This window comes from Mirounga leonina, unplaced genomic scaffold, assembly GCF_011800145.1.
Source record: "Mirounga leonina isolate KUSES-001 unplaced genomic scaffold, KU_Mleo_1.0 Mir_173, whole genome shotgun sequence".
Classification (NCBI taxonomy): Eukaryota; Metazoa; Chordata; class Mammalia; order Carnivora; family Phocidae; genus Mirounga; species Mirounga leonina.
The window spans coordinates 80,244,619-80,260,775 of NW_023270447.1; the positions used below are offsets into that span (position 1 = coordinate 80,244,619).

A 16,157-nucleotide genomic window follows, 5' to 3' on the forward strand; every position below is an offset into this window, starting at 1 on the left:
ACGGGGGAGGAGTGGTGCCCCTGGCCAGGGAACGGTTAATTTAATTAGGCTCCAAGTGCCTGGTTCATCCCCTTCGGGGAAGCATAAGGTTACATGTGGACAACAGGAGCCTTGTGTGGGAGCCTGTGGTTGACTCACAGATAGCGATTTTAATTTTTCTTTTCAATTTGCCTGCTCTTTGTTCTGCCCCTTCCTGACCCTTCCTTTAGAAAACTGTTCTTGCCTCTTATTCCAGGCTGTGAGCTTCTAGAAGGCAAAGCTTTGGAGTCTTGAGTATGAATGGCTGAAACCCAGCCCAGGAAGTTCGCCTTTATTATTTATCCCTGGGGTGGTTTGGGGCACCTGCCTAAGAAAAGGAAGCCGGGAGGGACTTGTTTCTTGAGAAAGTTCTTTGTTGTTAATGGCATGTGAAAAATTTGTTTCTAGGTAGAATAAAATATCTGTTACCAAATGATTTCCTAGTGTAGGCCCTGTTGGCCAGCTTCATTTAGACCCTGAGGACTGTGCCCCCGGCGACCAGTTGAGTACCTGATGTGAGCAAGTCCTTAGTCTGCTGTACCAGCCTCCTGAATCTGAGGTACACATGGTTCATCGTATCGTAATGTTTCCGAAGTAGGGAAATTGCTTCTTACACTTCACGTGTCCTTCGAATGCATTAATCATACATCTTAATTTATAGACATCTAATGAAGGATACAGTCTGTACTTTCACTTGAAGAATGTCATTCTTAGAGTCAAGTGATAGCTTAGTTGGAAGAGGGCTGGGTCTGAAATGGGAGGGAGGGACATCACCCCTGTCCCTGTGTGTGTGTCCGTGTGTCTGTGTGTGGTTGGGGGTGGAGGACTGAGTAGCCTTGGGTTCAGCAAGCGCAAAGCACCTGTCTCGCCATGCTCAGCGCCGGGCAGTGGGCACAGGGTCCCTGCTGAGGTCCAGGCATGGCTGGAGGGCTCCGTGCGGGCAGGGAGCTCCACTGCACAGCCCCTTTGTGTTGCTGGTTCCCTGTCCTGGGAGGGGTGTCCCTGTCCTTGGGGCCTCCTGCCACAGAGCCTTTGTGCTAGCTCCCATGTCAGTGTTCCCCTCTTTCCTTCCTTCCCATGTCATCACTGTGCCACCTCCTGGACCACCGAACCCCCACAGGCCCGCCCTTGCCACCGGGATGGCTCCTTGTGCCGTGTCGGTGTCCAGCGGCGAGAGCGTGTTTTGGGCGAGCAGGCTGTGTGTGCCTGTCTTGCCTGCCACGGTGTCCTTGGCACCTAGCACATCCCTGGCTTGGGTACTCAGCGTGCACTGAGCAAAATGAATTTCTCTTTGAGGTGGGGACTGTGGCCCGCGTTTCTGAGGTTAAGGAAGGGTACACTCAGCCAGGAAGTGGCAAACCAAGGATTTGAACTTGTGTTTGATTTCAAGGTTGGTGTTTTCCAGAATGCCACACTGTAGATTGTTTCTGACACCAACATGTGTGTCGCTACAAACACTCCCTTTGGTCTTGTGTTTCATTTTCATGTTTGTTTATTTTTATTAGGGAAAAAAGGGGAAAGTTTGTAGCCTTAGAAAAAATAAAAGGAACAAACCCAACTGTAAGCAGAGACCTCTGCTGGCCGCCCGGAGCTCCGGCATCCTGACACCTGGCTGCCTGGGAGCAGGCGCTTCGAATGCGGGGAGCGGGGAGCGGGGAGCGGGGAGCGGGGCGAGCCAGGCCTCTGCCCAGCTGTGATTTCACCAACATTACTCATCTGAGTGTGCGACCCAGCGAACAGGTCTGTTTTCGATTCTTATCTCTCTGGTGGCGGGCGCGCAGCCAGCGGGCAGATCAAAAGATGGAATGTGTTCGTTGGGCCATTTTTTTTTAAGGAACCGAGCTACGGGGTGCACTTCTTAAGGACAGTGGTGCCGTGGATTGGATTATCCATGGAGTTGAACTGGTCTGGCTTTTGTGCTTTTTAAAGGGTTCATCTCAAGTTTCTTTTTCTGGTTGAACAATTGTTTTCAAAATTGATAACTAATGGAGAAGGGGAAGAGGTAAAATAGAACCACATGGCGGCGCAGACACGAACCTCACTTGTGGCCGGAAGCTTCTGATTTGTATCTCTCTTCATGGGATCCACTGTTGGGTTAGATGGTAGGAACAGCCTTCGGTTTGGGGCGACAGCAGGAGTGGATATAATTTTTACTCAACCGAACTGTTCTGTATCTCACGTGTGCTGTCTCAGACCACTGGCAAGTAGCGCTGCGACTCAGGCCCGGTCTTTCTCCGAGGCCTGGCTGACCCTTCTTTAAAACAAGGGTTCTCTAACTGTTCTACATCGAGGGCTGTTTTGAAGAGTAGAGGAGGTGATGTGGGGAGAGGCTAGAGTACAGTGCCTGGCATGCACTCCCAGGTGCGGACTGTGGCAGCCTGCTCATCCTTATCCTCGTCATTATTAAAGGATCACCTGCGGCTGGGGCTCAGGACATTCCTCCTGGGGTTTTCCCTCCCTGTTCCAGTTCACTTTATTCCTCCCTCCTCCAGCGCCACCGCCCCCCCCCCCCCAACCGGGGAGCCAGGCGATGGTGTCAACTCCTCGGGTGTACAGGGCATGGTGCTCCCTGCTCTCTGGGGTGTGGCCTCACGGGGAGCTTGGGGCAACGGAGAAATGAATTGGTGGAGCCCTGAACCCCACCACACCGGGACAGTGCTTCGGCCAGTGCAGTGTTGTTTACTGTTCCAAGTCACTGAGAATTAAGTTCAGGTCCCCCCAACAGCGTGGACTGATCTCACACCTCTGGTGTTATCCGAACATTCCTCACAGAGGTTGTGAAGCGGTTCAGACAGGCAGTTTGGACAGAAACCATCCGGCCCTCGGGTGTCGGCACCAACCACGTGTTCTCGCTCAGGGACAATGGAGCCGATGACACATACACCCCAGAGTGAACTCTTGGCTTGTTTGGACCTGTCCTTTCATTTAAATTGCTCTGCAAACTCATGATCCTTGAGACTTAATGTGATTTCTTCCACTCTTCGAAGCACGTGACAGAACTGAGTTGGGGGTAGCCTTGGGGGTTGAGTGTCAGGAGAGTGCCGGTAACTCATCGATGAGAAATAAACTGCCTTTATTCTGAGTTTATAGTAGGACCTTGATCAGTCGGCAGACGTGCTGGAGCCCCCACCACCCCACGCGTGTCACCGGGCTGGGTCTGGGGCACGGGACTGTACCTCTCTCGGCTCACAGTCAGCACTCAGACTCCCGAGAGTGTTAAGGAGCGAGGAAGGAGTAAAGGGATAGCTGACGGCAGGACTAGAACAGCCATCCCCAAAGCTTTTGGGATTCAGTTGACATCAGTGTTAGTACAGGAATTCCAAAGAATTTGGCATCTTGGTAAAGAAGTTGGAGTTTGGGCTGGGTTCTGAAGGGTCATAGGATTTGAGAGAAGAATGGGGATGGGTTGCCAGGTTTAGCAAATGAAAACATGTATCCTGTGTATTTGAGATTCATTGTGTATCTGAAATTAAAAATGCACTGCCCAATCCTGTATTTTCTCCAGCAAGCCTATAAGGGAGGATATTTTTAGGCAGAAGAACACATGTGCTAACTTGCCTTCGCAGAGAGCCGCGAGCAGGACAGGGTGGTGTTGGGAGGCTGCAGGCAGAAGTGGGGGGTGAGATGGCGTGGAAGAGAGACAGGTTGGTGGGTAGCGCGCCAGATCTTGACGAATGCGCCCTTGGGCAGCTGCTCTGGTACCAGTCTGTGGGCATACCATGTCATCTGCACTTCTCAGTCCCCATGATGACGGGAAGATAAAAGAACACTTTATCTTTGGTCAAAGAAACAGGACTGATGGAAGGGAATACAAAGGTGTGGTCCAACTTGAAAGTTTACCCAAAAGGCGAAAATCGTACTTGTGTGGGTGAAGAACCGGCTGGCCGTATCACGTCCCAGTTGCTTTTCACGGAAGGGCACATCCTCCTGCTCCTTCAGGAGTTTTCTGTGGTTTTCTGCACGCTGCTGTAATTTTGTGGTGACAGTTTAGATGTATCTTCTTCTGGGGTTGGTTAGTACCTGGCCATGGACTTTCAGGGGTGGCTGGATGTGGGAGCTCAGATAATATCACCGCTCAGAAGCTCGTGCGGGTGCTCTCCTGATACCAGATTGGGCAGCGGTGGAGTGGAGGTCAGCTTTGCCCAGACCTCATGGGATTGAGAAGTTTTGTGACCAGAATAGGAAAGGTGGGCTGGGCAGGCAGCGAGAGCGGCTCTTGAGGACAGCTGGTGGTACCACAGATCCACCCTTTGTACCCTTGTTAGCTTTGTGCTTTGAAGAACATGAGTTACAAAGTGGGAGGAGTGGAGTCTCTTCCGGTTCTTTACACTGACCTTGAAAGTTACCCTGATCTACTTGGACAGGCGGGGAGGGCTGGATCCCATTTTCTAGACCAGTGGCTGCCACATTTTTTAATTTCACAGGCCAGAAACTTTTTTTTTTTTTTTTTTTTTAAAGGCGGGGGTAGTGTGTGGAGAAAGAAAAACAGAGGAAGAGTAGGTCACTGGGTTGCCAACTTTTAAAACAAAAACCAAGTGGCCTATCATTTCATAAAATTAAAGGCATCTTAATACCCTGCCCCCAAAAAGCATTCTCCAACTAAAGGGTGAATACGTTGAACTGTATGAAGAATTTTACGTCATTTTGATTGTAATCTTTCTTTACCTGAAGTATTTTCACAAAGCAGTGACGTTCGTATCACAGACCGGCAGCATCCGGTCTCCAGCGGAGCTCACTCACTGTGTTTGACACGCGAACGGCCAGCACAGAGGCTAGAGCCCAGTCTTAGTTCCCAGTCTCGCCACCATTGCTCTGCTGCTCGGGGTCACATAGTAATAAACACGCCGGACTTCAATTAAAACGCCAGTTCTCTTTGTCTTAGGGCTTCTCCACCACATCGCGATTCATACCTGAGAATATCTGGTTGGAACCACGTGGAGTTGGTCACTGGTGTCCGTCAAAGTTCCGTTCTTGATGACCAACTCTTTTGGTGAAGATCCTGACTGCACACCAGTAGATGAACTTAAAAACAAAGCCGACTGGTGTTTGGGAGGCTCCACGTTGTAAAATTCCTCCATCCATGCACGTACCGAGCACTCACTGTGTGTCCAGCGCTACGGCCATTAGGCACCGGGGATGCCGCCGGGACCGCGATCGAAGTCCCCACCCTCGCGAAATCTACATTCTAGGGACGGGGGGATAGACAGCAAATAAATTTAAACCTCCTTTCAGCCAGTGTAAGTGCCAGGAAGAAATTATTGAAGTACTTCTGATCGTGGATCAGCCTTTTGGACAGCGGCGCAGCGGAGTCTGTTTCATACCAAATCCCATTATCTCGCGAGCTGTCCTAGGTTGGGGGATGTAGCTGCAAAGCAGCACGACGGGTGGGGAAGGGGAGACAGCTGGTCACAGGCAGAACTGGGGTTCAGAAGAACCGGATTCCGAAAGGTCCGTTTTTATCCAGTGCCTGGAGCCACCAGTGTGGTGAACTCAGGTGGGACCCGGGCTGACGTTGCCATCGAAGACTGCCAGCACATGATACTGAGTGCTGAGGAGGCAGGGTGGGCATGTCGGTGTCCGTCACTAGCGTGCACGCGTCCCCCCGTGCTGGGCGCTGGACTGAATGTCGAATGCATGGTCTCAGGGGATTCCCCAAATCACAGTGCGTTGCTTTTACTTCCCCTACTGGACAGATACGGAAATCAGGTCAATAGTGCCAGGGCCCTGGCCGGTTAGAACGGGGTTCGAGGCAGAAGTCAGGGCCCAACAGGGAAGCTAAGGCAGCAGCCCAGCAGAACAAATGGTGATGCTTCGGGAAAGGACTTGTCCGACAGGCTGGCACAGAGGTGCTCAGGGCTGTTTCACCAGGGCCCCCAGCAGCCAAGCAAGACTGCTTCCAAATCCCAGCTGCCTTGGGTGGAAGCTGTTAAAGTCTTCCTTGGCCAGGACTTTCTTCCAGGTTTTGTGGCCATTGGTTGCTGAGTGGGGAGGTTATTTGCCACCTCATTATGCCTATGGTGTTCACTGTCCTTCCTCTTCGCTGTCTATTAAATCAGAGTTACCATCAGAGGGGGAGATTTGTCTACAGTCTGTAAAATGGGCGTAATACAGACCTACTTCACACAATGAGAGTGAGCTCTCAGGTAGACAGTATGCCGTATGTAAAGGCCCAGCATAGGACAGCATACACGGCAGACGCCTGGAAATGGTAGGGGGTTGATGTTCTCACCACCAAAACTAACTTTGAAAATCACCCCGTTTTTTGGGTGCCTGGGTGGCTCAGTTGGTTGAGCGACTGCGTTCAGCTCAGGTCATGATCCTGGAGTCCCGGGATCGAGTCCCGCATCGGGCTCCCTGCTCGGCGGGGAGTCTGCTTCTCCCTCTGACCCTCCTCCCTCTCATGCTCTCTCTCTCTCATTCTCTCTCTCAAATAAATAAATAAAATCTTTAAAAAAAAAAAAAAGAAAGAAAATCACCCCGTTTTGAGGCACCTGGCTGGCTCAGTCGGTGATGCATGCGACTTGATGCCAGGGTTGTAAGTTCGAGCCCCATGTTTGGTGTAAAGATTATTTAAAAATAAAATCTCAGAACAAAAGAAAAAAAGAGCCCTGTTTGTGTGTGGGGGGGAGGGGACACGGGTGGGCGTCCCAGGTTGTGTACCGGAGTTACTGGTGCGCGTATCTCTTGTGGGGCCAGATGAGCCGCACTGGTCCGTGTAGAGGGAACCGATTGTTTCACTGAGGCCAGAGCTTTTCGAGACAAGGTCTCTGTCCTCCAGCTGTGCCAGCTGGGGCCTTGGGGCTCAGCAGAGGGGCCCAGGGAAGCCCGCGGAGGCCAGGTGGTCCAGGAGGTGGCAGTCCCCTGCCCCACCTTTCTGGAGGCGGTCGGGGTCTTCGGGAGGAACACAGGAGCTTGGAGCGGTCTACCCGCCCTGCTGAGCGGCTTCTGGGTATCTTTGCCATATGATTTAACTTTTCCATTTGGAAGGGCTTTTGGTGCAGTTGGCAGCCACTGGCCTGGTAAACGATATGGTGGGGCCTCCATAAACCCAGGGCCATGAAACGAATAAGTCAGCACATTGAAAATATAGCATGGAAGTGACTCAAGCCCAAAGGAATCTGTTTCTGAAAGTGCTGCCATCCCTTCCTGGAATATTTTGGTGGAAATGGATGTTTGAGTTGGGAGGAGGAGGCCAGCAGCCTGGTTACTGGCGGGGCCATGTGTCCAGTTCAGCAGGATTTGCCCTGGGAGTCAGCCCCACCTGGCCCAGGCCCCCGGGCCGCCCTCCTCCTCAGTGATGCAGCTCCACGTGGGTCCACCCGAGATAAGCCAGCTGGAGCTCGGCGCTGTGCCAAGCTGGTGTGAAGCTACCTTTGCGGCAGGTAGGGTCGACTCTGCGAGCCAACCTGGTAATGCTTGGCCCAGGGCCTGGAAAGTATTGGAAACTCCACCCAGCATGGGCGCCTGTGGGAGTTCTCCAGCACGGACGGGTTATTCTCAGAGTTCTTTGGATTCCTATGTATTTCAAATGTTTACCTTCTTCTCAGGACTTGAGCTTGTACTTTGCCCACCAGAGGCCAATACCAAGCACATACATACTTAAATGTACCAGACCACCCTGGTGACCAGGTAATTAAAGCTGCATGCAGATTTGGAAGGGAGGCTGTGTTGGAAATCACGCTCTGCTGTAATTCAAGAACAGGTTTCTTTATGGAGGGACACAGTTGGTGTCAGACACATGTGGAAAAGAGAGGAATGGGCCCAGGATTCTGGCAGAGTACCAAGGGCCAGATGTTAAATGTGCTGACCACGATGTGGCTCCAGTTGCCATTAGCCAACCTGGGTCGAACGTGTTGTTCTAACCCCGGTTCTGCCTTTTCCTTTCTTTCCACCAGGTCCCCAGTCTGTGCGAAGATCTCCTGTCTTCTGTTGACCAGCCCCTGAAAATCGCCAGAGACAAGGTGGTGGGAAAGGATTACCTTTTGTGCGATTACAACAGAGATGGGGACTCGTACAGGTGAGTGCCCGGCTGGAGCCAGCCACTGCCACCCGGGACCACTGAACTCTGGCGGCCTGGCGGCCCGTCAGCCCTTGTCCTGTCTGTCTTTCTTCCTGCTCTCCCTCCCTGTCCCCGTCCTCCCATCCGTCCTTCCATCCAGTCAACCAGTAGATGTTTGATGTTTGTGGAGGGCCTCCTGTCAGCATTGGAGACTCAGCAGGGAACAAAGGGCCCCGCCCCTGGCAGAGCCTCCAGGCTAACGGGAGAAGGCCCTTGTTACAGCACGGAAGTTGCATGAAGTCCTGCTAAGGTTGCCAGGTACAGGGTGTGCCCGGTATGGGGATCTTGAGCACAAGGACGGCCTGTGTGGGCGAGGGATTTGGATGAGGCTTTGTCCAACAAACACACGACTCTGCTTTCTCTCCCCATCGCCGTGCTGAGGGCTGTAGATGACGAGGCTGCCATCAGTCCTTGCGCTGAGCTATCACGGCGCTAGACCAGGACATGCACCTCGCGGCTGATGACCGTGTGTTGTGATTCATGCTGCCAGGGCCAAGCTTATTCGGAAGTTGAGAGCATAGAAGAGGCTGGGGAAACTCCAGAAAAATTTCCTGAAGGAGGTGATGTGCAAGCTAGGTTTTTAAGGGTGTCTAGGAGTTCTTCCTGTTGAAAAAGATCGGGAATCCCTAAACTGTCCAGCATTTCTGTGATGGATTGCTGTAGTCAAGGCCTTGGAGAATGGTGGAGGAATGCAGTCTGCTTTAGGTTTATTTAGAGGCCATAGAACCTGGGCTGAGTCTTAAAGCTTCAGCTTAATGTTCTCCGGGGATCGGCGGGGGGTGGGCAGAGTCTGAGGGATGGAAGCAGCGAAGGCAGCCGACGTCGGCTCCAGACCAGCACTGCCCCCTCCCTGTAGCAACGAGGCCTTTGACCAATTACTTGTTGTCTCTGGTCTTTGGTTTGCTCACGTGTCTGGAAATACGAGCGTTCATTCTTCCGGCAGAATGCGCGGTAACATCTCTGTCAGTGTGTACTCTGTGCGCGGGGCACTAGTCTGAGTCCCTCTTCCGTGGAGCTGCAATCCCAGTGAGGAAGCCAAGTCGCCAGCAAATGCAGAAGTGACAGACTGGGAAGAGTGAGTCAGGAAAATAAAAAAGGATGAGGGGCAGGAGAGGCGGGATGGAAAGTCAGGGAAGGCACTCCTGTTAGTGCGAACACGTGAAACGGGACTTGGGCCATGTGCGGTCTGGGAGAAGAGCCTTCTGGCGCTGAGCGGTCGGGCTTGATCCAGCTTGGCAGGAAGGCCGGAGCGGGAGGTCAGAGGGCGCCGCAGGGCCCGTCGTGCCGGGCCTTGAAGGACGCCGCACGGAGTCACGGGGGGTTACGAGAACTGACACACGTCGAGGCTGAGGGGCATGGAACGTGGTGTGAGTTACAAAGATTTCATTAATACTGACTTTTCAGAGAGACCAGACAGATGTTTCATGGTTGTGTCCCTTTGCCAGCTTCAAATGGACGTTAGGTCAAGAATAGACCAGGGACCCGCGTGGGGATGGTGAGCAGTCGTCGGATTTGCGGTCCGTTCTGAGAGCAGAGCCAGCAGCGGCCGTGCGCGTGGACGGCGGTGGAGGGCCGACTGCAAGGCTTCTGGCCTGAGCAGCCAGAAGGCGGGGGCCACGGGGGGTTGAGGTGAGGAAGACTCTGGGAGGAGCTGCTGGTGGCATTTTAAGCCTGCGAGGCCCGTGGAGATGGCAGTGGAGATGTCCAGTAGGCTGCAGATAGCCCCGAGCTCCAGGAGCGAGGGCAGGATGAGGATGAGGATGAGGTGGACACACGGGTGCTGAGTAGCCCTGGGGTAGATCGCATTCCATCTGGAAGGGCCAGTCACTGTGCGGGTCATGGGTGTAGCACCAGGTCTAGTCCTCGCTATAGAGAGGTCTGTGGTGGCCCTAAGTGGTCTGACGGACCAGGCAGCATGCCACCAAGGGACAGCTGGCCCCTCCAGGCACGGGGTTCAGGGGCACCTTCCCGGAAGAGGCGATCCTTGAGCTGAGTCTTGCTCAATGTCGTCATCGTATTTCTTGTTTCCACCTGCAAACTCCGGTTCGCTGCGTACGGCAGCTGTTCGCCGGCAGCCTGGGGACGGCTGGAATTGTTTCCATGGCCAGCGTCCATGCCCGGGCCGGGCTGCTCAGGACTTGGTGCCTACAGCCCCTTCGGGTCGTCCTGCCGGCTTCCAAGAGGCTTGGGGGGACCTCAGCCAAAGAGGAGCCCGGGGTGTCAGGGCACAGGACTGTTCTTTCCTTTTTCCCCTTCTCGGTATAAAACTTCAAGGTCTTCTGATTCTCCCCACACATTTCCATTCTAACTGTGTTTGATCGTTCACTTAAATAAGATCCTTATGGCATGACCACTGCCTGCAGCACCGTTTGAAACCTGTTAGCTCAAACAAAAAGCGCTCTCTGAGGGAAATGAAAGGCCTGACTTTTGAAATCTAACCATTCCTGTCCATCTGTCTTTTTTCAAATGGCCTCCATTTAAGCTCTTAAATGTGTTCTGAGTGCCCCTTCCACTAAGAATATTCTGGGTAATGTTATGATTTTTTCCCCCAGCTACAATTACCCCGGCTCCAGGACTAACGGCTTCAGATGCTGCCGTCTGTGAGCCAGGAGAAATGGGAGTTACAGGCTTCGTGAAAATTCCAGGCCCCCGGTCTGCAAGAGAGAAGGGCTCTTGTGTCTAATCAGGTCGCCTCTAAATGAAAGCCAGTTGGAGAGGGTCTTCTAGGTCCACAGGAAGGTGAAGACTGTGTAGCTGGGGGAACGAAGCTCAGACCTGGGGGTATGCGGAGAAGTCCTGAAGGGGGCACGTCAGGGAGGGAGGCCTCGGAGTCTCTTCCACTAGCCCCTGGCAAGCCTAGTGGTGGGGACGGCACCCTTCCACTCAATCTTTGTCTCGGGATCTGCTGGGAGGCCTTTGTTGTTGTTTTTAGGTGCTTAGGTTTCCCTCAGAAAAAGCAGAAGGTGGCTCCTTCTCTGTTGGTTTGGAGGACCACCAGCAGAATCCCCTTGGGTCTTTCTTTCCCACCCTGTGCCGTAAGGCTTTGGCCCATCACCAGCGCTCACTGCCCAGGAGCTTGTGGTCGGCGCTGGGGCAGGGGGCGGACAGCGTGGGCTCCTTCCCCGCGTGCCCTTTCAGCCTAGGGAAGTGGGGGGTGCTGGGGCAGCTGCAGGAATCCACATCCGTGTGTGAGAGTGGGGGGCCGGGAGGCTGTGGGGGCTTCTGGGGGAGGTGCAAGGATTTTGTCACCTTTTTAACAGCTTTCTTAAATGAGCGTGTGGTTGAATGCCAGGCTCTGTTCTAGGTGCTGAGCAAACCGTGGAGAAAAAGACAGGAAAGACTGGTCCTCTTGGAACCTCTGTTCCAGAATTGTCTGCATCAATTCAGATGAAGTAAAATTAATACAGCTCCTTGGTTGCACTAGTCACATCTCAAACACTCAGTGGCCTTCTGAAGCTGGTGGCTGCCATTTTGGACAATGCCGATACAGAACATTTCTGTCCTAGAGTAAAGTTCTCTGAGGCAGCACAGTTTTGGGGGAATGAGGAAGACGGGTTCTAACAGTAAGAACAGACACATCAGCCGTGCTCTGGAAGGGAGAGGCCCCTCGGCGAGGATTTGAGGGTGCCCAGTGTCAGCTTCACACCTGCCTCCCAAGCCAGATGGGTCCTGGCTTATTGGACAACTCTTTCCCATGCCGTGTGCCCAGTCCAGGGTGATCACAGAGCTGGCTGCTGGTCATGGGGCAGAAGGGAGCACCGTACCCCATTCTTGTAAAGTCTCTGTAGCAAGTGAGGAGAATGGTGGGGTGGAACGGTCAGCTTGGAGGGAAGGGTTTCCAAAAGCTCCTTGTGCTTCGAAGTAGTGGGGGCCACTGCTGCCTAGAGTTTTGGGAACCAGGGGCAGTGACCCTTGCCCTGCTCACCCTTGGTGGCCTGGCAGCTGAGAGAGCTGGGACCTCTGTGTGGAGGCGGTCCTGGGGAGCGGCCACCGAGTTTACTCTGGTTCCATACTTGTGAGTTGCTGATGTAGGTGCTGGGGGCAGGGGGGGGCGCCCGTTCCCTAGGAGAATGATGTTTGTGCACGGAATTCATTAAAACTGGGGTTCTGAAGACAGTGATCCCCTTTTTCCATAACATCAATTCCAAATTGAAAGGTTCTTTTGAGCCTTCTGTGAGGCGAAGTTTGCTTGTCAGGGGGCGGAAATGGGAAAGGCGATGATGTCGAGGAGTTTCAAACCACCCAGGAGTGGGGAGGACTTTGTCCACGGCCCACAGCAGTACCACCAGCCTCCATTCCTCTCACCTTTTCCTTCTCATTCTTTCTCTAAACTCCACCTGCAGGAATTAACGAGGAGATACTTCCCCTAGAACCCCGCTTTCCAGTTCTCTCTGTCATTAAATGCTTTCCTGATGTGGCAAAGTGTATTTTTTTTTAAATGCAGCAAGTCTTTGGGCTAGAAAAACAGAGGCTGGTTCTCATTACTTAGTCTATTTTTTTTTTAAGATTTCATTTATTTATTGAGAGAGAGTGTGTGTCCGTGTAGAGGTACGCCCGTGGGGGGGGGGGGGGGGGGGGGGAGAGAATCTCAAGCAGGCACTCCACTGAGCGCAGAACCCGGCACGGGGCTCGATCTCCCAACCCTGAGATCACGACCTGAGCCGAAAGCAAGAGTCAGACACCCACCTGGCTGAGCCACCCAGGTGCCCCAAACTTAGCAAGCTTTGTATTTGCCCATGGTCTCAGATGGGAAGGCTGTCCCGTTCTCATGGAGAATAGGACCCCTCAGGTTTTCTCACGTGTAGTCGGCCTGCCTCTGACCAACAGCTCTCTTAGTCCTTAGCTCAGTAGGAAGGTCTTTGGAGTAAACGTTTATCCAGAGCTGCCAGCAGGTCAGGGAGGCAAGAGGGGCATCTGCTGATCAATACAATGGTGAAAACAAAGGGATATTAGAAAAAGAGTAAGAAGCTGTCACATTGTTGACAGTACATGCCCGGCTCTGGTCCGGGCACCTGGTGTGTTTTCTCCTTTGCTCCTCACGACAGCCCTGTGGGTAGCAAATGGTAGCCTTGTTTAACACGCTCGGGAAGGCAGGCTCAGAGAAGTCAAGACAACTTGCCGGAATACACAGCTGATGAGAGGTGGCGCTCGAGGCCTGTGCCCAGGCCTGTCTGCCCCTGAGCCCTTCCTTGGCAAACCTCAAGAAAGCTGTGTTTGTTGCAGAGCCTGGAAACATCTTTGCTATGGGTAGTGGCTTTTCCTCTGAAATGTCGGACCGCCGGGGCTCATGGCTCACGAGCCGTGTCTCCTGGAATGACTGGTGTTATTTCCTTCTCCTTCCTCCCCCCCAGGTCACCATGGAGTAACAAGTACGACCCTCCTTTGGAAGACGGGGCCATGCCTTCTGCTCGGCTGAGAAAGCTGGAGGTGGAAGCCAACAATGCCTTTGACCAGTATCGAGACCTGTGAGTGACTTCCTCCCTTCCCACTTCGGCTCCCGCAACCTTGATAAGTAAATCACAAAGGAGAGTGTGTGCAGGCCAAGCAGCCTTCCTCGAATCTGTTGCCTGGCTCACCTAACGAATAACGAATTAAAACTGAGCGCTGACGGCAGGATGATGGGCACCGGCCTGGTGACCGGGGCAGTTATGAGGGGCCTCGGTGGTGGAGCGCTACCATGCACAGACCTGCCTGTGCAGCCCCATGTCGTGCTTCTGATAATAGCAGGTACCCCCGGGCCAGCACCCCGCTGTGTATCAGACCCAGTGCCGCACACATTCTGTGTGTTGTCTCAGATCCTCACAAACCCATAGCTATTTTAGTCCCCATTGCTCAGATGAAGAAATGAAGGCTCAAAAGGTTGAGGCAAGGGGCAGAGCCAGGAATCAGTGAGGCCTGTCTGTCTCCAGAAGCCCCCGTGTTGTTACCACCCTGCATAACCCCGACCGGTCGTACCTGCCTCCATCGGGCCCTTGCCCTCTTTTAGCCTCCGTGTCGCTGACTCCTGAGGTCTTTGGGCCTTTAGCCCCTGTTTTGGAAAGGCTTTTGCTGGGTCTGCTTAGATCCCCACCTCTCTTTTCTGCTTCCATCTGGGTCTGCCGCCCACCATACCACCAAAAAGAGCGGCCATTATTCACCCACCTTACAAGGAAGGGCTCTGGGGAAGGTTAGTCCCTTAAGCATTTTTTCCTGAACCAGTAGAATCTCATGGTAACGTGAGTTCTGCACTGAAAATAGAGCACAACTGTAAAAGACACAGTACTATACCACTGCACAAACTCGGTCATTTCAGAGAGGGGTCCAGAGACGTTTCTGTGCAGGGCCAGACAGCAAGCTAACAGTTTAGGCTTCATAGGTCATAGAAGTCTCTGTCATTTACTCTTAGTGTTCTGTTATTTTACATGTATTACCTTCTAAAAACATAACCCCCCCCCCCCCCCCCCCCCCCAAGAAATGTAAAAACCACCTCTCGAGCCTTGAGGTGGGTGGGATTTGGCCCTGGGTCTGTCATTTGCCCACCCGGACCTAGGATCTAGGCAAGAAGGTGGAAATGGAAGAAGCAAAGCATCGGAGCTGCTTTGTCCGGGAGCTGGTGGCAGCACCCGTGGTGTGGGGCTTCTGGACTCTGTTTTGCAGACAGTTGGAATGGCCTTCCAGCTCATAGCAGATTTGGTAGAACACATTTCATGAGGAATTTCTTTTAGAAGCTGGTTCGGGGGGAAAAGTGACACTTCTCAGCCTGACATTTGGGCAGAAAACCCCAGGACGCTGAAGCAGACGAGTGAAATACAGAAGCCCAGCTCTAAGGAAGCAAGATCAAATGGCCCTGGCCCGTCCACATTTCTGTCGGCCCTGAACGCATCGCCGTGTGGCTTGGCTTTAGCTTGGGTATCGGTCACATGCTGGGAGTGTCCGTACGTTACCTCTCATCCCTGCAGAAGCCTCGGGGAGGAGGATTGCCTCTTCCTTACAGATGAGGGGACCGCGGGCTCCTGATGCTAAATGACTCGCCGTAGGACGTGGAGGTGAAGAGCTAGGATTTGGGCCCGTGTTCGCCTCAAGTTTCCACAAGTTACCGACCTTCCCAGGTGCAGTAAGTGGCAGTGTTGAACTGTGCTGTCGGAGACCAGCTGCTTGTGCAGGGAGGCTGACGTGGACGCCTCGCTGTCCCGTCGTTGGCTTGTGGTGGGTTTTACTGCCGCCTTCCCCCAGCCATTTGCAGGAAGCTCGTCCGGCTCCCACACGGGAGCTCCCGGGTGGAGTCTGCCTCGTGTTGCGCTGGTAGGCTTGACAACGAACGGGCAGTGACCTGGCGGTCCCCAGCCTTTGTCAGCACGCAGCTCTGCTTATACCTCGTGTCGTCTCCCGCACAGCCCGTGTGCCAGGATTGTCCCCGTCCTGCAGGGGAGGGGACAGATTCAGAGAGCCCAAGTAGCTTGCCCAAGCTCACACAGCTAGCACGTGGTGGACCTGGGATGTAAAGCCATCCTCATCCAACTCCAAAGTCCGAAATCTTCATGTACACGAGCTGCACTGAAGGTGCCCACCAAGTACTGAACACGACAGACCGCGTTCCTGCCTTCTGGAGTGTCCACTGTGGGAAGACACCACGTGGGAACAGGTGCCACGATGGGTGGCGGGATGGGGAGTGACCCGCTGCTTTAAGTGGAGTGGTCGGGATGGGACCTTGGAGCTGAGGTGTGATGCCAGGACGGGGCCGGCTGTGCCGCAGGCTGGGAAAGAGCAGTCTTTCAAGGCTGCTTGTGCGGGAGCCTCTTGGATTCTCCAAGGGTCAGAGCAAGAGTGGTTCTGATTTCTTTCATACATAAGGGTTTGAGTTGTGACTTCTTGAACGAAGCGATTCGGACGTGTGGCCTTTGTACTGGCCTTTCAGGGGGAAAGAACCCTGGGAAGAAGGCTATATCTGGGAAGAAGACCTGGGAAGAGCCCAGGTCTCGTCTTTGGCTTCTTTTTCTCCTCCTTCCTGTCTTGCCGGTTTGCATATATAGTGATGCGTGGTCATTGTTAGGCATGTCCCTTCTGTGAGGCCTTGATTGGCCAGGGTGGTCACCCCTCCTCA

The 16,157-nt window shown here is 53.4% G+C and overlaps 1 protein-coding gene across 5 annotated transcripts in view; it reads left to right on the plus strand.

The window, feature by feature from the left end:
• Positions 1 to 16,157, plus strand: part of CAPZB (capping actin protein of muscle Z-line subunit beta) — a 131,261-nt gene that overhangs the window by 82,326 nt on the left and 32,778 nt on the right. For all 5 annotated transcript variants that reach the window (XM_035019623.1, XM_035019625.1, XM_035019620.1 and 2 more), the window contains exons 3-4: positions 7,914 to 8,035; positions 13,429 to 13,542. In XM_035019623.1, coding sequence (XP_034875514.1) covers positions 7,914 to 8,035; positions 13,429 to 13,542 — 236 coding nt within the window. The remainder of the gene's footprint in view (positions 1 to 7,913; positions 8,036 to 13,428; positions 13,543 to 16,157) is intronic.